Raw genomic sequence first — 19,360 nt, 5'->3', positions numbered from 1 at the left:
TGATGAAACATATCAGTAACCTAGTGAAGCCCTTACAATAATACATTCAAAAATCTACCAAATAATAACAATACATTTTGTCCTGGGGTTTGCATATCTAGGTAAGTTCCAATGCCTTGACAAGCCAGTACCATTAATTACTAGTCTGTCAACGCTCTGAAGTTTTGTCATGGTACCTCTGTTCAAGAGACATGTCAAACTGTTCTTGCAATGTTTGAATTAGGTGCGTGATGAAAGTTTGTTTGATGTATACATGCCAATACTTTTTACAATCAGCATAAAATGTTGGTAAGAATTCAATGCTACTGAATGACCCTCAAGCACTTAGGATGAGAGTTGGTTTAAGATAAGGGTAGAAAGGGCTCTGAACAATAGTTTCGAGGGGTAGTGTCGACAAAGCCCTTCTGTTCAACAGGCAGGACCGCCATACAGATCTCGGTGAATGTAAAGCAAAATGCTTTGCCGGATTGAGCAAGCGCCAGTGAATACAAGTGCACGTGCGACGAATGAACGCCACGCTTCCCTCGTGCTCCAGCATTGTTCGTCTGACAAAGCGTTCTTGGCGAGGGGCTCCCCATCTTGATTTCGGATAGACCATACATCCTCCAATATAAGTACACCTTCCGAAAGTCGTCTTTTACAACCAGTATTAATAAACCTTTGGTACGGACCCTCAGTCAACTCGCGACGTCGTAAGAGGGTATCCCTTCCCTCAAGTTGCCAACCAATTCGGCTCTCCCTTCGTCTCTCCGGCTTTGCGACGGACTGTGGTTGCGCACGCACGCGACGCACCGCCTCGGCCATGTTCTGTCTACGGAGCTGGATACCAGTTCTATTCTTCCTGTGAGTTACCGAGAGACGTCGAACCTGGCCGTTCCTTCTTGTACTAATTGACAGACTAAGGACCCATGCCTCACCGATCTACCTCGTCCTCTTCATCTCCGCAACCTACTTCCTGAACCGACCGTGCGTGTACTGCTCATTGCTTCTATTCATCCTCGTCGTCGCTCTTTTCGACTTCCAGACGCCATGGTTCGAATTCGAATCGCCGATCAGCGGAACGACCGAGATAGCACTGAATGGCTCGACTCCCTATGGTAATACCATTTTCGAAACAGCCGGAGTGTTCGTCTCAGCGGCGAACCAAACCGCCCAGGCGGTCATCAAGGCGGCGGCAGAAGGGATCAAAGAGAAATTCTCGAATGACGGGAACACCGGTGCCAGTGCAAGCAGCGCGAGCTACGAGTGGGTGAAAGGCATCTGGTCCAAGAAGGAACTGCGGATACAATGCCTGGATGTGTTGGTCAGATTATGAGAAGTCTCCCGTTCGCGGGCAGCGATTTTGAGCGCTTTGGAGTGCATTGGAGCGCTTTCTGGAGGTCACAAAAGGAATACAAATAATGGATAAGAGGAAGAAGTAATTGAAAAGCTGTTCGGAATAGGAAGACGGCAGGCATTAGCTCGGCGCATGGCATTGATGAGCATTTTTCTGGCGTCATTTCTTTTATATTCAACGAACGTACGATGTGAAGGGATGAGCATGTGTACAGTGGTGTGGCATCTATGTTTTTGTCGTTCCCGTTTTACATTTCCAATCGATACCCAAATCATCGTCCTCCCGTAGCACGGTTGTGGAACCATATTCCGAGAGATATAGTGTGTATATCTATGTGAATCGGAGTGATAGAACTGACTAAAGCTAATTTTTTTCTTCTTCTCTAACGCTCTCGTTCCGATACCCACGATAATTTCCATGGTAAATATGAAGGATGATGCAATTGGTCAGCCTTGTCAGTCGTTCTACGGAAGTACACCTTCCTAAAAGCAACAAGCGGGAATCTGTATTGGAGCTCAATTGTTCATTTCTATTCCGTGAGCACTCCGGCACACAGACAGAGGATACGAGATGAGTACGAGCTCCGAGGTTTCCAGTGATGGAGGGATCATGGATTGTGAAATCAAGGCTGTCAAAGTCCTTACTCCGATTGAAAGGTGAGGAGATGGAGGAGGACGGATTTGCACGAGAGGATTGTCGCATATTCCGCCTTGAAAAAGCATTATTCACCGGTGGACCAGTCTTCCCGAGGCTTGCTTTTGCGCATGCGGTTGGTCAACGATGTCGATCAGCCCATGGTGGATTGAAGGTGTGCATAGATACTTGCTCATAGTCTGGAGATGTATGTGCAATTTACTCCGTTGATTGATCAATGGGATTGCTAGATGATTAAATTAATTATCTACCTACCTACCTAAGGTAGTAATTTAGTGATGTTCTAGTTCGAGTACGAGGAGGACTGGAACGAGGCTGCCAATAAGGGACTAGCGCGGGGTATCTCTGTGTGTATCTCCATCGTATCGTTCCTCGTAAAGTGGCGTGGGACTCGAGCAAAAATACACGAAAATAGACAGAAATAGACAGAGTTAGAGTAGAATCACAGGCAACTAGATCTCTCTATTCCCCAATTCGTACTCGTCCCTGTCTCGTACCACACCGATGGAACGCCCGCAACGCTGTGTCACCTGCACCCCGTCCTGGTCCTGTCCTGTCGTGTTGTGTTGTGTGTGTGTTGCATGCGACTTGACGACATATTAGCTCTCTTTCTCTTTCCCCTCAATGCTGCTCGCCATTACAAAATCTCCACGCTCCCTCTCCTCAATTTCAACATCTTGTGCCAGACACTTGACCCGTTCTCACCTCCGCTTCCCCTCCATTCAACCCACTGCCTACAATTTATCATACTCACGTCGCATAGCTACCGGAGCTACAACAAACAAGCTCCCCTCGCGATCACGACAGACCCCACGTGCACACATTAGCAAAGGGAGCTCGTCAATTGCCCAATTCGGACAGCAGATCAGACGTTGCTCTAGTGAAGTTAGCAGCAGCTTCATAGCCATGGCTTCCGACAGAGATATCTTGCCCAGCTGGTCAGTGGTCAATCTCCGGATCTTCCTGGAAGGAAAATTTTGAACATCACCCACGCCCCTGCCTCAATCATAAGAAGACGGCAGCGGACTCTTGGGTTTGTCTTCAGTGTATTTGGATCAGATCATGCTAACGTTCGTTATTGTACAGGGTCAAGCCATCCCACTACTCCCTCTCCATCTTCGACATCGAGTTTGGTGGCCAGTTCTCGTACCAGGGAAAGGTCGCGATCAACCTCAACATCAGCAACACCGAAAGCTGGAGCGAGATCGTTCTCAACACTCTCCAGATCAAGGTCCACAGCGCCGAGTTGGTTGTAGAGGGATCTCCGCGGGAGGTCCAGAACATCTCCTACAATGAGAAGCAGCAGCGAGTCGCATTGGACTTTGGGGAGAAGTTCCAGTACACTGGCGAAGCTGTTCTGAACATCAAGTTCGAGGGAACCATCAACAACGTGAGACGGACTAAAATGCAGTTATAGAGAAAGCTCGACTGACTGGACTAATCAGGTCATGGCTGGTTTCTACCGCTCTAAATATGTGCCCAAGGGCGAGGTGGCCGCTTCGGTTGCCAAAGATGACGAGTACCACTACATGTTCAGCACTCAGTTTGAGGCATGCGATGCACGCAGAGCCTTCCCCTGCTTCGACGAACCCAATCTGAAGGCCACTTTCGACGTCGACCTCGAATACCCAGAGGATCAGGTGGCTCTGAGCAACATGCCGGAGAAGGAGGTCAAGTCGAGCAGCAAGCCTGGCTTTAAGGTCACTCAATTCGAGCGCACACCTATCATGTCCACATACCTCTTGGCTTTCGCTATTGGTGACTTCGAATACATCGAGGCTTTTACCAAGCGCGAGTACAATGGCAAGAACCTTCCTGTTAGGATCTACACCACGCGCGGCCTCAAAGAGCAGGGACGCTTTGCCTTGGACAATTGCCACAAGGTTGTGGACTTCTTTTCCGAGGTTTTCCAGATTGATTACCCTCTTCCCAAGGTCGATCTGTTAGCTGTCCATGAATTTGTGAGTATCAAATTTGATGATGTTTTGCGCGCTTTGAGCAACATCGCTAATAGCTTAGCCTATTATATGTTTCCCCTTCCGTCCTTATAAGAGTAAAGCTGACCATTGATTGCTAGTCACACGGTGCTATGGAGAACTGGGGTCTCATCACTTACCGGTATGTTGAACGAGATCGAGTGTAGCGTAACAAAACATTGACATCAAACATTCAGAACGACCGCTGTGCTCTTCGACGAAAAGACTTCCGCCGCCAGCTACAAGAACCGTATCGCCTACGTTGTTGCACACGAGCTTGCCCACCAGTGGTTCGGCAATCTCGTCACAATGGATTGGTGGAGTGAACTCTGGCTCAACGAAGGCTTTGCCACATGGGTTGGCTGGTACGCTACTGACCATCTTTATCCCGGTAAGTCAGAAACTTGAGCATTTGATACCCACCACTAATTCAATGCGCAGAATGGAACGTTTGGTCACAGTTTGTTGTACGTAGTCGATCACGAGGTATCTCTGCTCCTTGCAATGCTGACATATTGATTTTCTGATTAGACCGACTCCGTCCAACTAGCTTTCGCTTTCGACGCCCTGAGAACTTCTCATCCAATTGAAGTGCCGGTTTACGATGGCCTCGAGGTCGACCAGATCTTTGATCACATCAGCTATCTCAAAGGCAGCTCTGTCATCCGCATGTTGAGCGCCCATCTTGGGGAGAAGGTCTTCTTGCAGGGTGTTGCCGACTATCTCAAAGCCCACAAATACAGCAATGCCACCACGAACGATCTTTGGTCGGCTTTGAGCAATGCTTCCGGAAAGGATATCAACAGCTTCATGGATCTTTGGATCCGTAAGATCGGATTTCCTGTGGTCACTGTCACCGAGGAGCCCGGTCAGGTTAGCCTCCGCCAACAGCGCTTCTTGCTCTCTGGCGACGCAAAGCCAGAGGAGGATGAAACTGTTTGGTGGATTCCTCTTGGTCTCCACACCGGATCCAGCGCCGCAAACGCTTCTGGACACAAGACTACAGCTCTCACGCAAAAGGAGGACATTGTCCGCGACATTGATGACTCTTTCTACGTGATCAACAAGGACTTTACTGGTTTCTACAGAACTAACTATCCCCCACAGCGGCTCGCCAAGCTTGGTGATTCCAGGCACCACTTGAGCGACCCGAACAAGATTGGTCTCATTGGTGACGCCTACGCAAGCGCAGTCGCAGGCCACGCTTCAACTGCTGGCTTGCTTGCTCTTATTGAGCGTTTCCAGGACGAGACGAACTACTTGTGAGTGTATAGCCACGTCGATTTTAGCAAAGCTGATATATGTTTCAGGGTTTTCTCTCAGATCGCCGCATCGTTGGGCAGCGTTCGCAGCATCTTCTCGGGGGTGGAAGACATCAGTGAAGGATTGAGGCAGTTCCACCTCAAGCTTTTCACTCCTGCGGTTGAGAAGATCGGCTGGGAGTACAAGGACAACGAGGACTTCCTTACCGGTCAACTGCGCAACCTCTTGCTCACCTCGGCGGGTATTTCAGGACACGAGCCCACAATCAATGAAGCCAAGCGCCGATTTGATCTCTACGTGTCTGGAAAGGACAAGTCTGCCGTGCACCCATCCCTCCGAAAGACCATCTTTTCCATCTCCGTCAAGTACGGTGGACGTGAGGCCTATGAGGCCGTCAAGAACGAATATCTCACCAGCGATTCCATCGATGGCAAGGAGATCTGCCTGGCCTCTCTTGGCCGCGTCCAAACCACCGAGCTCGCTCAAGAGTTCCTGGCGTTCAATTTCTCCGAAAAAGTCGCCATGCAGGACAAGCACACTGGAACCGTTGCCCTCGCCTCAAACTCCAAGGTCCGCCCCGAGGTGTGGAAGTTCATCCGAGAGAACTGGGATTCCGCCGTCCACCCGCAACTCTCTGGCAACTTCGTCGTGCTTGAGCGCTTCCTTCGCTTCGGCCTGAACAAGTACACTGATGCTTCGGTTGCCGATGAGATCCAGGAGTTCTTCAAGAACAAGGACAACAGGGGCTACGACAAGGGATTGGCGGTGGTCGACGATACCATCCGCAGCCACGACAAGTACAAGTCCAGGGACGAGCAGATCATCCGTGAATGGTTGAAGACCAACGGATACATCCAGTGACTTGTGCCGAGGCTGTAAGGAATAGTGAACTTGTCTGATGACCCACGAAATACGGGCGTACACATCAAGAGATGGAATGGACAGTTACATAGGAATAATCATGAATCATGAAAGGTTTTGCAATACAATCCAATTCCCCTCGTGATGCCAACCAAGCTAGAACTTGATATTGAACAAATAAGGAATTGTAAAAGTGCAATCTAGTTCTTCAAACAATGAAGTGTAATGGGCAGCCATTCACGGGAAAGCAGCACGGTTTCAATAAAGTCGCTTCGAAGTAAACATGTTGAACGAACAAAGTCGTGATCTATTTTTACGAGGGTATTATATGTATGTCTGTGTGCATGTACATGGTCCATGATGGTTGGTAGTTTTTTTCCTTTTGAGTATGGTACAACAATGAAAAAAGGGTAAGTATAAGTTCGTGACAGGGGGGATATTTTACATTTACACCCACTCCTTGGGGTTCTTGAGGACATCGATGAGTCTCTCCTCCCTGCTCCCAGGCTCGGGGGCATGCATGTACTGCCACCTAGCCGTGAGGGGCAAGCTCATGAGGATGCTCTCGACCCTGGAGCCGGGGGTGTTCAAGCCGAAGGAGGTGCCGCGATCGTGGACGAGATTGAACTCGACGTAGCGGCCGCGGCGCAGCTGCTGCCACTGCTTCTGTTCCTCCGTGAAAGGCATGTCCTTGCGGCGGTTGATGATGGGGATGTAGGAGGGGAGGAAGGCGGAGAGGCAGTCCTGGACGAAGGCGAAGAGCTGCTCGCGGTCCTTGACGGTCTCGTCGAGGTCGTCGAAGAAGATGCCGCCGACGCCGCGCGTCTCGCCCCGGTGCTTGTTGTTGAAGTACTCGTCGCACCACTTCTTGAACCGCGGGTAGTACCCCTTGTCGTGCTTGTCGCACGCCGCCTTGATCGTGTTGTGGAAGTGGATCGCGTCCTCGTCGTACAGGTACGAGGGCGTAAGGTCGCAGCCGCCGCCGTACCACCACGCGTTGGTGTTGCCGAACTCGTCGGCCGTCTCGAAGTAGCGGTAGTTGAGGTGGACGGTCGGCGCGTTGGGGTTGGAGGGGTGCAGCACCATGCTGAGGCCCGCGGCGAAGAAGTCGACCGACTCGACGTCCGGGTCCAGCGCCTTGTGGTTGACGCGCATCTTCTGGATTGCTGCCCGCCCTAAGGTGCCGTACACGACAGAGGTAGCGACGCCTGCCTTCTCGAAGACGTTGCCGTCTTGGAGCACGCAGGTGATGCCCCCGCCGCCCTCGGCCCGCTGCCAGGTGTCGACTTGGAACTTCTTCCCGTCGACCTCCTCCAGCCCCGCCACGATCTGCTTCTGGTGCTCCTGGACGAACTTCTCCATTCGGAGTCGCATGGGCGATTGTGTCGTCACGCCGTTCTCGCGCTTCGTCAGGGCGTCTTTCTCAGCGATGCTGGGACCCTCGGTCTGGATTTCAGTCGTCCACTAGAAGGTCTTAAGTCAATTGAAATTGTTCCAATGTAATCAACGTATTCATCGTGCCGGTTGGAATTGGTCCCATACCATTGAGTATACCAGGGCTCCAATGAACGGCACAAACATCAGTCGAAACCTGTTCGGCCATTTGCTAGGCTTTGGGTTGCGCCATTCGGTCAATGGGTCGGGTTTCTGGGGCCCTGTCGCCAGCGAACGTCTCGACGCTGCTAACCGCGTGCCGGTGAAGAAGGACGAGGGAATTGAGCGCCGCGGAGGGTAATTGTGCTGGAATTCAATTGCCCGAGCAAGGCGAGTAGACGGTCGGAAGGTAGGCATGGCGTGGGTGCGGACAGGAGCTCGAGGCAAAGTTCAATTGCCAGCGATTGACTTTTTGAGGGAGGGGAGGGGAGGGAAGAAGAGGATGCTGTCAAGGTTGTGCTACGGAACAATCATTGAAGATCGTTGCAGGGATGTGGCAATGGATGAGAGGGAGATTGAGGTTCAGGTCGAGGTCGCCTGCGGTTTATAAAAAGAGGAGGATAGGTGGTGTAATCAGGGTGATGGTGGTTCGTAGAAAAATTCAAGCTGTCGTGGTAGCATCACACCACAGTGGAGGCATAGTAACATACCACATAGTCATACCAAGCAATACATCCCTAATACTTCCACATTAGGCGGAGCGGAAGACCGAGGGACCTCCGGTACAGTCCAAGTCACGTGATCACGTTCGAAGTCCAGATACTCTTAAGTGGGTAGGTAGGTAGTTAGCTATCTAGACTGACTACGACTAGTTACCCCGGATGAGTGCGGTACGGTGGCCATGGTCCTGTCGCATACGAGATGGAAGCATTTAGAGATGGAAAGGCCTTCTTGCGCGTTCTAGGTATTTCTTCCAATGATATCATATCAATAGGCAGGCAGGCAGGCAATCAAGCAAGCAAGCTAGACTCAGATGTGTTTGCACCTGTATGGGCAGCACAGGAGTACATGTGCTGCGAGATGAGGTAGGAGGTACTGCTACAAGTACATATTGAATGGTACTCATATCTAGACCCTGGAATCGACAAACTTCAATGCGGAGATGGGCAGTGATCTGATGCCGAATTGTACTTCCGCAGAAACTGGTCATTCAAGTCATGTAGATAGATGATCAACGGGTACAATAATACGTAGAAAAGGTACTTTGAGTCAACGTTATCATGGGACAGGGCTGAAGGAGTCAGCGAGGCCGAACAGAGGAGTCACCAGTGTGAAGCCCGCCACGGGTTGTGATGGGGGTTTGAAACAAAGGGCGGTGGCAGTGAATGACAATGGGTACGGGGTACGAGGTACCTGGGTGGTTTGCCTCCCCATTCACCATCAGGGTCGACGTTCTGCTTCTACTGTGAAGTTTGCTCATCCGTGCCTGTAGATATGACCTGTCGTGATTGTAGTCAAGTCCATGGGTGGTAGTTTGGGAAGTGATTGTGGCTTTGGTAAGCAAGGGAGGTTGTGTGAGGGAGGGATAACCAGTGAAGAGAGTGAGAGTCGTCGCCTGCTGGGCTGCTGGTGTGTCGCACGCGCCCCGCCCGCCCTCTCTCTCTGCTGCCTACTTTAACCTCCTCTCTCACCGCTGCAAACCCACCCTCCTACTCCTCTCCTACTTAAACCTCCCCGCCACCACCACATACCGCAACCAGCCTTCCAACCAACCCAATATACGATTCATAAACTCCATCCTATATCCCACAACCTACCATCCCATACAACTCCCAAAATGCGATCCAAGTTTAAGGACGAGCACCCGTTCGAGAAGCGCAAGGCCGAGGCCGAGCGCATTCGCCAGAAGTACAACGATCGCATTCCTGTAAGGACTCCCCATTCATCGAGCTTTCAGAAGCACAGCTAACCCAGCTCTAGGTGATCTGCGAGAAGGTCGAGAAGTCTGACATCGCGACCATCGACAAGAAGAAGTACCTCGTCCCGGCCGACCTCACCGTCGGCCAGTTCGTGTACGTCATCCGCAAGAGGATTAAGCTCTCCCCCGAGAAGGCTATCTTCATCTTCGTGGATGAAGTCCTTCCCCCAACAGCCGCTCTCATGAGCTCGATATACGAGGAGCACAAGGATGAGGACGGTTTCCTATACATCACGTACGTATTCCCCGAGTTAGGCTCCAGCTCCACCAATACATACTAACCATGATACAGCTACTCCGGCGAGAATACCTTTGGCGAGGAAGCATAAGCGCCTTTATCTACAACCGCGGCCTCTCTGTTATATTAAGTTACCGTCACCGAGGGCGTGGTGATTTGGGATGGGCGTTCTGGCTTGCTTGGGCTTTGACAGTTTCTCATGATGTATGGATTTGACACGCACAGCACACTCCAGGGAACGCGACACAACGCAGACTATTTGATCTTCGATACGATTTCAGGAAGTCCACCGAATGAATGGCTTGGACACTCCGACGAAGGCTCTGAAGAGCTCTGCGGCGGGAGGAGTGGCTGTGCCTGCATGACTGAGTGAGGTGGATTGGGTTGATATTATGGATCGCACACTGATTGAATGTTGCATTCCCGTCATTTCCTGCATACTCAACCTCACAATAAATGAATCGGCTTCTTCTGACATGAACTACGTCCTTGTACTTGCATTGCTCCCAGTGACTGAATCCTTGGTACCCGTGACCTGTCGGCGTGACTTGGTACCCTGAAACTATAGATGACGACATGCCCACCCAACGTGACCGGATAAGCCTCTCGTGGCCATGCTCAGTTATACAGATGAACCCCAGTGTTTCAAGTGAATATTCAAAATTCACAGTAAACAAAAACAGTGAACGTGATTTGTCGGTGAATGAGGAAAAGCGAGAAAAAAATCCCAAAGTGTCAGACCGCCATTGTTGTACCTGAGTGGCACCAGCTGAGCTGTCCCGTGGGGCAAGAAGCTCAGCCCTACGAACCAGCCCAAACAATTCTCGGCGGGTCGGACGGGGTTCAACCGATTGATTTTAAGCTCCCAGCGAGTCTGTGCTTTTTCTGGATTCAACCCATCTTTTTGTAGTTGGACTCGTCTCCTCATATCTTGACGATCGGACTGGTCTGATTGTTCTTGCGCCTACTTAACGTTGCGTTGGTCCAGCTTGCTCGCAAAGCAGCGAACTCGTTTCCTCCCTCATCGTAGCTGTGCGCGGTGTCCAGGACTTGCATAGAAGTGTCCGGCGCAACAATGGCGTACAAATACATCATATCAAAGTACGCACAATATACATGGTCCCTCTGGAGCTTTTGATGTTCCTATAGGCGACAACAATACCCTTGATTCCTTGCTAACGGCCATGTAACTAGGTCCCTCGACCCTTTCTTCGCGATATCCATCGGTCTTGCAGCGGCCCTCACACGCATAAGCCGGGAAGAGAAGGAGCAGGGACGAAGCATGCAGCAGAGCATTGAGTTATTCAAGAAGAGGAGCGGGATTGCGTGGGAGGAGGTCTGGAAGAAATGAGCACCTGGTATCACAATCTTGGAATGAGGTAGGAGTGTACAGGTGGAAGTGCTTGTGTCAGCCCCTCGCGACTGGGGATGGATAAGACGATGGTTTTGTTGATGAAAGAGAAGACTGGATAAGTGGTGGGCTTTGAAGACGACTTCGATGTTCCATACAGGGATGGAATGATTGATGATACCCATTTGGAAATGTGTGGATCATGCCACTGTTACGAACATATTCGATATACTTATGGAGAACATATGTTTCCGGTTTTATATATTCTCAAGAGGAAGCGCTCATAGTTGGAGAGCGAAAGCCTGGGTGACATGTCGATACAATGAGATGTGGAGAAGAGGCAGAAAAGTACTCCAACGACTCAGAGAATGCGGTCTCCGATTTACCAATTGCGTTCTTCATATATGTGCCTAGCTTTGCCAAATTGAATTTTGTGAATACAGAAGAGGTCTTCAATTAACAGTCCATCGAATCGTGACCGTTGTCAATAGACCATACTCAAATGATCATTTAAATCTATGATAGATCATGTTCATATGGACGTATACCTTCCAATCTATATATTGATCTGAAAGCAACCCACCCATATTCAATACATCATAGAGGCAGTTGATGACCATCATCATTAACCTCCAAGCTTCACGAACATATACAATTTATCTATTCCAGAATGCTCCAACATCCCGATATCTCAATAGCCAACTCCTACATCCACCCAGAAGCATTCACATTAGCGTCTTGGCACGAACATTCCTCACCATTGGCCCAACATAGCAAAATACATCCCCCCCTCCCAAATACAGAAAACCGCCACATATTGTCCGCAACAAACCCCTTACAACCTCCTCAAATTTTCGACTGCAAAATAGGAATCAATAGAAAGAGATAGCGCAAGGAAATTGGCGAAATGGCCGAGACCGACGCACAGGGCCAATCATACGAAGCCCAACACGTGCACTCAGTCTATGAGGAGATCGCATCACATTTCTCGTCTACAAGGTACAAGGTGTGCGTTCCCCTCCTCAACTTCCCCTCTCGTTCTTCTCCTAGATTACTTTTCAATCCCTACCGGCACGATTGGAGCATTGATTGAGTACTGACTCTGTGGAACGAATAGCCATGGCCCATCGTGGAACGATTTCTCGAGGAGCGGCCGGACGGTGCCATAGGTGCTGATGTCGGGTGCGGGAATGGGAAATATCTCAGTATCAATGATAAGGTGTTCATTGTGGGTTCGGATCGGTGAGTTAGTTTGTCTCTACTACGAAAGTAGCCCCGAAAAGTGAAAAAGAAGAATACATATAAATCCTCCCATCCTCCACATGAAGTACAACAGAAAAGATAGTAAGCTGGTCTTGTATTACTCTTACAAAGACAAAATACAAATATGCCCCCGCCTAAGATCTATCTTTGGGTTTTTTGAACTCTTATTTCTAGGAAAAGAACCAAAACTAAGAGCTTCACACAGATCCACAAACCTCGTCAGCATCGCCAAACAGCACCACCAACACCTCAACACCTCCTCCCTAGTCGTGGCTGACAACCTCTCGCTCCCGCACCCGCTCCACGCCTTCGACTTCGCCATCTCCATCGCCGTCATCCACCACCTGTCGACGCCCGCGCGGCGCGTCGAGGCCGTGGCTGCGGTGCTCGAGCTGCTCAAGGGGGCAGGAGGTAGGGCGCTGATTTACGTGTGGGCGCTTGAGCAGAAGGATAGTCGGAGGGGGTGGGATGAGGGGCATGAGCAGGATGTTATGGTGCCGTGGGTTATGAAGGGGAAGAAGGAGAAGAAGACGGGGAGTGCGAAGAAGGGGAGGCGGAAGGGTGATGGCGAAGAAGGATATGGGGAGGCGGCGAAGGAGGAGGAGCAGGCGGTGGCGGCGGTGCAGGACAAGACGTTTTTGAGGTATTATCATTTGTATAGGAAGGGTGAGTTGGAGCATGATGTCGAGGAGGCTGGGGGCGTGGTCGTGGAGTCTGGGTATGAGAAGGATAATTGGTGGGCCATTGCGAGGTTGAAGGATGGGGATGGGAGGTGAATGGGACGGAATTGAACGGCATCTAGATTCAAAATGTATATGTTATATGAGAAATGCGGTTCTATGTATAGAATGCTTGGTGCTGATCCAGTTGAATATAAAATATCAGTTACTGTGACAGCTGCCATGCTCGAGAATGGCCATCCCGATATTTACTTGTGTTTTGAACAATACTACCAACTACTATGCTCTTCAGCTCTCTACCAAGACTACAGGTAAAGCGTTGATGCTCTCAGTCAAAGGGAATAGACCTCTGTAAAATCCATAAGCACCGGCTATCAGAATAACGTAGTAGGCTACGGTCCAAGCAAGCCCTGCGGATTGGATCGACGAAGATGCTCGACCATATGTCCCTTGGTCATCATCACGCTTGTCAGCGTCGGGAGGCCCGATTGGCACTCCCGACTCCACGCCGACACGGCCCCAAAAACGGGGGAGGCCCATCCAATTGCAGAATGCATGGGTCAAAATCAGAGAAAAGACATTCCCAGTACGAATGAAGGCGAATGCTGCGAAGAAGCCAAAGAGAGACGTGTAGGTGAACTGAAAGAGGGAGCGGAAGACCGCAAGAGCCAGTGGTGTTTCCGGATGGGTGAGGCGGAACTCGTACAGGTGGTGAACATGTGCGATGCCGAAGTACAGAGGTGTAAGGAAAATGATCTTCGTCCCGGAAATCTGGGCCAGGATGTGCAGGGGAATGATCATTCCGCGCCAGATAAGTTCTTCACTTGTGGGACCCTAGTATCCAGTTAGCCTTCAGAGTAGAACCGTCTCGATGTCTCTACGCACGACGACAAAGTTCCTGTATCCAATCCAACTGCTCAAGGTCTCATGAAGACCTCTGAAGCGTATCCAGTCTCTCCATCCTCCATCGACAATTCCCTGCTCAAACAACGGTCCAGCAAACAGTATAGCCACTAGCAGATTCGTCTTGACTATGTCCAAGACAGAAATCGGCCATAGTCCAAGCAAATGGAGTATCCCAGCAGGCGACACATCGCCAGATTGGTGTAGCACGTAGGTAGTCAGGGCAAGAGAGATGATACTAGAGAGTGTCACAGCTCGAACTCGGGCGCGAATTGAGGAGGGCGCATCACGGGAGAGCGTCACCGATGGCCGCGTGGCCGAGGAGAGGTAGAATGGCACGACATAGATGATCGTAAAGGCAACCTGCAGCAGCGGTGTCAGTTATTATCGATTAGCTTGAGCGTCAATGCGTGCCAGACTCAGAGATTTTGTGTATAACGTTGTCTACAGGGTGAGGGGCAACGAGGGGGGACGCACCGATAGAGTGACTGCAGTAGTGGTAGAGATGGCAGGCGCCTTGGGGGCTGTTGAGAGGTTAGCCATGCTCGAGCAATGAATTCGAACACAACTTCTGCTACAGAGTAACTACGGAGTACAGCATGCACTATGCAGATGGTGCAGCTTTGTAGTGGATATGGATGGATAGATGGGGCGTTTGAGAACAATGGGAAAAGCGTAGGCCAATGGATTTGTTGACTTACCGCCTTTGAAGTGTTGTTCAAACAATCTCCCCAGCGCACTGAAACGGTCCGCTAGTAGGCTGTGGATCTTCTTTCCGACAGGCGGCATCTTTGTAGCTGTAAGAGGCCAAAAACGAGGGCTAGAGGAATAAAGTCGAAATCCAACGGGCTTCGAGGAGCGCGCTTCAATCGATCTATTCCTGAACCACAGGGATCGGGGTAGATGGGTGATATGATGATGTGCAATAAGCGATAGATACCTGGTGATAGAGAGCGTTTACTCGATTACCCCGCAGCCTTAAAAGGTGGGCTGAATGGGCTTCCTATTGTCGTTGCATTACGATTTCGTTATTATTTGTCCTTTCTTGATTAAAACCATCATCGTCATCGTCATCTTTGGTATCAAGTATACGAACCAAACACAACAAACAGCGCTTCGAGTCCGGACTCCATTGGACTGAGGTCGAAGGGTTAGTCAGCAACCCATAGAACCATCAGTCACCATTGTTTTCACGTGACTGCGCGCTCATCCAAACAAATCGACCTTTTCCAGAAATCAATCCATCCCATTCCAGTCGCATTCCCATTCCCATCCTACCCGCCATCTATCGTCGCCCCTCTATCTTCAGGGCCGATAGATGTACGGATTAGATACGGGTAGTTCTATCGATTGATTGCCCAAGCCTATCGTTCATACCGGGACTCCGTGGCTCAGTTTGACATCACGGCTACACCTGGGACCAGGGCCAGGGCCAGGAACGGGGACCAGGAGTCTATCGAGCCAGACCACGTTCAGGGGTTGACCACGTCTCACCCACGGATCAGCATACAAACAACACCTATTACACAGTACATTCGATACCTGCACAGTACACAGTATACACAGTACGCGCAGTACACAAAACACAGTGGCTCCTTGTACACAAAAGTACATAACAAAAAGGATAGACTACCAAGCTATCTACACGAAAGACACAGACCACCGCGTGTCTAGTGGCAGCTGTGGAGACCGTCCAACGGCCCGTGGAGAGACATCAGTGGTTCAAGCCTCCTCCTAAAATTAATCCCCAATTTCCACTGCGAACCCACTCAACGCGTCTCTGGCTTCACCAGTCTAGCTCATACGGGTTGCTCGTGAAAATTCCTCGTCCTTGACTGGTCGGCCATTGAACCGTCACTGGATGGGCACTGGATGGGGATACCCCAGGAGCGCATCTTGTCAATTTCGCAGCAAATCGGTCGAGCGCACCACCGGTTGGCCCACAATCGCGCTCGGGTCGTATACGGTATATCTGCTTGAATAAACATATTGTACAAATCTCATCGCCAGAGGGAGCACCCCGCATCTCCAATATCCGATATATGGCGGGTTGTGTCTTCTTTTTCTCTGTCTGAATCTATCGTGAATGATTCCTGGTGGACCTCGACATCAAATCGAGCAAATCACAGCCTCAAAATTCGACCCGATTCGTAAATCGAATCCAATAATACAGTTTCACCGCTTCATTCAAGAAAGCTCGTGCTCACCTGTTCCTCTTCCTCTATCCTTCTTTCTCCTCCGCCTCCGCCGGGGTGTGCGCTGGCATTGGATAGCACCTGCAGACGCGAGCCTTGAACCTGCATACTCTTGCATCAGCTACGAACCTCTTTTGGCTTCGGCTCGCTGCCTCTGCCTCTCCTGAGAGTTTTAACACCCGCCGCCCACTCTCTTTCCCTTCTTTTCCAAAACCTCAAACTCTTTAATGCCGTTTGCGATCCATTTGTCACTCATTTGACCTCTTGTCTATAGCACATTCTTGTCACTCTTTAACAATTCACCTTTTCTCCATTCCCCCCCCCTCTTTTATTTCATTGTCCTTTCTTTGATTTTCTATATTGATTTTATTTTTATTTTTGGTATCAACTCCATATTTCCTCCGATAAGTTTACTCTTTAATGCTCGGCTTTATGTCGTTCGGACCCGTCTACGGCTTCACGTATCACAGCTCATGATCGAGTCCGGCACTATCACCACATTCATTACGAACATCTCTACAGCATGTCTTCCATTGCCGATCGTGGCACTTCCGGTCACAGTTCTCCATCGTTATCGCCATTGCCCTCGCCGCTCGCGCATGGCCCAAAATTCTCACCACCAAAATCCAGAAACACCTCTCCTATCCGGAGGCCACTTCACGACCGTTCCAATTCGCAATCCAACCAACACCTTGGCCCAACCATACGCATAGTCGAGGATCCTGGAGCTGAGGTCTACGAAAAGACACCCTTTCCCAGTCAAGCGTCGCAAATACTACCACCTCTTAAGAAGCCAGGGTATTCGTTCGAGGGCCGGGGTTCTCGTGTTTCAGATGAGAATCAGGTTGCCCATGCGGTCGCAAAGATCGAGGCATCCCAGACCTTGGTTCCAAAACCCTTGCTGCACAGGAAAGCAATTAGACATTCAACATCGACTAGCATTTCCGATGCGGACACATTGGTGGCTTCGTCGTTTTCACCATCCTCCAGTCGATTCTCTCAAGGTAGCACATCCCCGTCAGAGGTCTACGCCGACGAAAAGGGATTGGAGGTACTTCAGGAGAACGTTCCCCTTCCACCCTTCCAACCGATCCCTCAATCGACCATTCGAGCTGTCCCTCCTTCGTCTTCTTCCAAAGAGGACCCGCTCGAAGGCCACGCATTGACACCAAGGGCTTCTGCCGCATCGCTTGCCTCAACTGCCTCCGTCGACACCTTATCTCCCCCTCCCTCCTCCGCCAACTGGCAAGCTGCCTCACAACCATCGTCGTCTGGTACCGACCACAGGAAGCCGGCTTCATCCACTAATCAGGAACCACAACGACCTACTCAAAAGCCATCGACAGAATCTTTTGCCTTCTCCGACTCCTCCTCCTACAGCGAACGACCAAGCACATCCTCACATCCCTCCCCAACCATCCATGCCGCACGTCAAGTCAGTCTCTCGAGCGGAGTTCGACTTCACTACCCCATCGTACGAGCCCCCTCGGCCAGCAGCTTACGGGCTTCGTCGGAGAACCTACCAAGCATCACCTCACGAATGAACAACCGCGCTTCCCAGATACATCAATGGAGTTCGCAGCTTTCGACGATCCATTCCGAGTCGGACCGTGGCTCGCGATCGATTGAACGAAGTTCGCGCTCTTTTGATGCGCGGTCGCAATCGCAAGACTATCATGTCAGCAATGGGAGGGAAAACATTCCTCGTATGAGGCGACAGACGGTCGGTAGCGTCTCATCATCCGACAACATCTCTACGAGTCATACCGAATCCTCATCAGTAGCTGTTCCTCTACCTTTGTTCTCGCCTATCACGGGACCTTCGCATGAAGAGAGAGATTCTAGCGACGAGCGTCATGATACCATTTCTCCTCTCCAATCGCCTCCGTTGAGAACTAAGCGCTCCTTCTTGAAAAGACACGATTCCGATTCGCGCTCTAGCTCCTCTCGCCCAGGCTCGGCTCAATCTGATTTCTCTACATTCATCGCCAACACTATCCCTCCATGGGCTCGGTAAGTTGAGAAACCAAAATAGGCAAAATGAAAAGTTTCGGGACTAATTCACAATATAGAGTTTACTATCGGCGAGATCGAAATTCATTGGGTGCCCCGGACTCGGCAACTGAATCCACCGATAGTTTGCGATTACAGACAGGGCACAGTGGTAGAACAAACACACCTTCCGAAGGTAACTTCCCCTTGAGCATATATCGACCCCGCAATCGGCCACACCAACGGATGTCTCACCCAGAGACCATGTCAATGTCAGACAGAAGTGCCGTGGAGCAAGAAATATATGTCATTGAACGCCCGCGGCGTGCCATGGTTGGGCCATGCACGCCTCGTCTTCAAAAGGATCGGCGAAGTCAAGCACGCCTCAGCGCCTGGAAAGCGCCTTCATTCGATGACTCTCTTGGGACGTTACTCTTCAGTCGTCAAAATCGTCAAGTATGGCTGTTTTGCCTCGGCTTCATCCTTCCTCTCGGTAAGACATATTCCAAATCCTGGCACGTATTATGATATACTGACCTATATCTAGCATGGATGGTCGCATCGTTCCTTCCGCTGCCCCCTGACCCTGAACTGTGTCCTTCAACGCCGAATCCAGCTGATATCGAGGGCCAATACGACCGAACCTTTGGGCCGGTCGACGATCGATCTTATCAAAAAGCGAATTGGTGGCGCAACCTCAATCGAATAATGTCTGCAATTGGTACACTTCTCATTGGTGTCATCGTAAGTCAAGCCATTCAAATTCAACCATATAGTAGCATACTGACTTGGGTAGATTGCATTGGCAATACTCGCATCTAGGATGTCCTAGTCTTGCTCCTAGGTCTCTTTCATACTACGAACGATTTCCATCTCTTCTACCTTCTGGTCACGCACAACGTATCTCCCTTGGCCATATATATCCATCTATGCGGAAAGCACCTCTCCTTGAATATCTCACCACCACCACCACCACCACCACCACCACCACCGGCCTCGTCCCGACGAGATCTCCTGTCCATGAACGCATTTGTACGATTCGCAAGTACGCCATCTTACGCCTCTAATTATGTATTTCTTTGTTCTACCTGTTACGAGCTTCTCTGATGATTTTTCTAAATCGTTCCGAGTTTCCTTGACACGTAGATGACTGTACACGCTTCTATTTCTTCTTAGATCTACCTTTGATCCACTTCTGCCTTTTCTTTCAGCGACTCTTGCGCATTGCATAGCGTAGCGGGCGTAATCCGCCTTTTCCATTTTTCTTTGCATGTCCGATATGTACAACACTTAACC

The 19,360-nt window shown here is 50.3% G+C and overlaps 8 protein-coding genes across 8 annotated transcripts; 6 read left to right on the top strand and 2 right to left on the bottom strand.

The window, feature by feature from the left end:
• Window positions 1–702: 702 nt before the first annotated feature.
• Window positions 703–1,348, top strand: BU24DRAFT_202032 (uncharacterized protein). Its single transcript, XM_033521830.1, has 2 exons — window positions 703–843; window positions 904–1,348. The coding sequence occupies exons 1-2, from the start codon at window positions 803–805 to the stop codon at window positions 1,313–1,315; spliced, it is 453 nt and encodes a 150-aa protein (XP_033384785.1). The 5' UTR covers window positions 703–802; the 3' UTR covers window positions 1,316–1,348.
• Window positions 1,349–2,896: 1,548 nt separating this feature from the next.
• Window positions 2,897–6,090, top strand: BU24DRAFT_433443 (uncharacterized protein; the record flags this gene model as incomplete). The annotated part of the gene is made up of 8 exons (XM_033529974.1): window positions 2,897–2,928; window positions 3,077–3,380; window positions 3,436–3,951; window positions 4,068–4,108; window positions 4,164–4,357; window positions 4,408–4,433; window positions 4,498–5,228; window positions 5,277–6,090. The coding sequence occupies 8 exons, from the start codon at window positions 2,897–2,899 to the stop codon at window positions 6,088–6,090; spliced, it is 2,658 nt and encodes an 885-aa protein (XP_033384784.1).
• A 130-nt stretch (window positions 6,091–6,220) lies between these two features.
• BU24DRAFT_391745 (coproporphyrinogen III oxidase) lies at window positions 6,221–7,978 on the bottom strand. The gene is made up of 2 exons (XM_033525123.1): window positions 7,633–7,978; window positions 6,221–7,554 (listed from the first exon to the last, which is right to left on the bottom strand). The coding sequence occupies exons 1-2, from the start codon at window positions 7,879–7,881 to the stop codon at window positions 6,538–6,540; spliced, it is 1,266 nt and encodes a 421-aa protein (XP_033384783.1). The 5' UTR covers window positions 7,882–7,978; the 3' UTR covers window positions 6,221–6,537.
• Window positions 7,979–9,240: 1,262 nt separating this feature from the next.
• On the top strand, window positions 9,241–10,184 carry BU24DRAFT_422781 (light chain 3). The gene is made up of 3 exons (XM_033528075.1): window positions 9,241–9,391; window positions 9,445–9,677; window positions 9,735–10,184. The coding sequence occupies exons 1-3, from the start codon at window positions 9,302–9,304 to the stop codon at window positions 9,769–9,771; spliced, it is 360 nt and encodes a 119-aa protein (XP_033384782.1). The 5' UTR covers window positions 9,241–9,301; the 3' UTR covers window positions 9,772–10,184.
• Window positions 10,185–10,755: 571 nt separating this feature from the next.
• Window positions 10,756–11,031, top strand: BU24DRAFT_462598 (uncharacterized protein; the record flags this gene model as incomplete). Its single annotated transcript, XM_033532024.1, has 2 exons — window positions 10,756–10,781; window positions 10,875–11,031. 2 exons carry the CDS (start codon window positions 10,756–10,758, stop codon window positions 11,029–11,031), a joined length of 183 nt encoding a protein of 60 aa, XP_033384781.1.
• An 878-nt stretch (window positions 11,032–11,909) lies between these two features.
• On the top strand, window positions 11,910–13,149 carry BU24DRAFT_422779 (S-adenosyl-L-methionine-dependent methyltransferase). Its single transcript, XM_033528074.1, has 3 exons — window positions 11,910–12,037; window positions 12,149–12,273; window positions 12,500–13,149. Exons 1-3 carry the CDS (start codon window positions 11,939–11,941, stop codon window positions 13,068–13,070), a joined length of 795 nt encoding a protein of 264 aa, XP_033384780.1. The 5' UTR covers window positions 11,910–11,938; the 3' UTR covers window positions 13,071–13,149.
• Window positions 13,078–14,964, bottom strand: BU24DRAFT_422778 (CaaX prenyl proteinase Rce1). Its single transcript, XM_033528073.1, has 4 exons — window positions 14,579–14,964; window positions 14,355–14,401; window positions 13,860–14,240; window positions 13,078–13,808 (listed from the first exon to the last, which is right to left on the bottom strand). Exons 1-4 carry the CDS (start codon window positions 14,664–14,666, stop codon window positions 13,263–13,265), a joined length of 1,062 nt encoding a protein of 353 aa, XP_033384779.1. The 5' UTR covers window positions 14,667–14,964; the 3' UTR covers window positions 13,078–13,262.
• A 1,266-nt stretch (window positions 14,965–16,230) lies between these two features.
• On the top strand, window positions 16,231–18,959 carry BU24DRAFT_201679 (uncharacterized protein). Its single transcript, XM_033521829.1, has 4 exons — window positions 16,231–18,085; window positions 18,145–18,557; window positions 18,612–18,808; window positions 18,861–18,959. The coding sequence occupies exons 1-4, from the start codon at window positions 16,596–16,598 to the stop codon at window positions 18,894–18,896; spliced, it is 2,136 nt and encodes a 711-aa protein (XP_033384778.1). The 5' UTR covers window positions 16,231–16,595; the 3' UTR covers window positions 18,897–18,959.
• Window positions 18,960–19,360: the final 401 nt, after the last annotated feature.

The sequence above is a fragment of the Aaosphaeria arxii genome (assembly GCF_010015735.1).
Source record: "Aaosphaeria arxii CBS 175.79 unplaced genomic scaffold BU24scaffold_4, whole genome shotgun sequence".
Classification (NCBI taxonomy): Eukaryota; Fungi; Ascomycota; class Dothideomycetes; order Pleosporales; genus Aaosphaeria; species Aaosphaeria arxii.
This window is presented reverse-complemented; position numbering and strand designations above follow the sequence as displayed.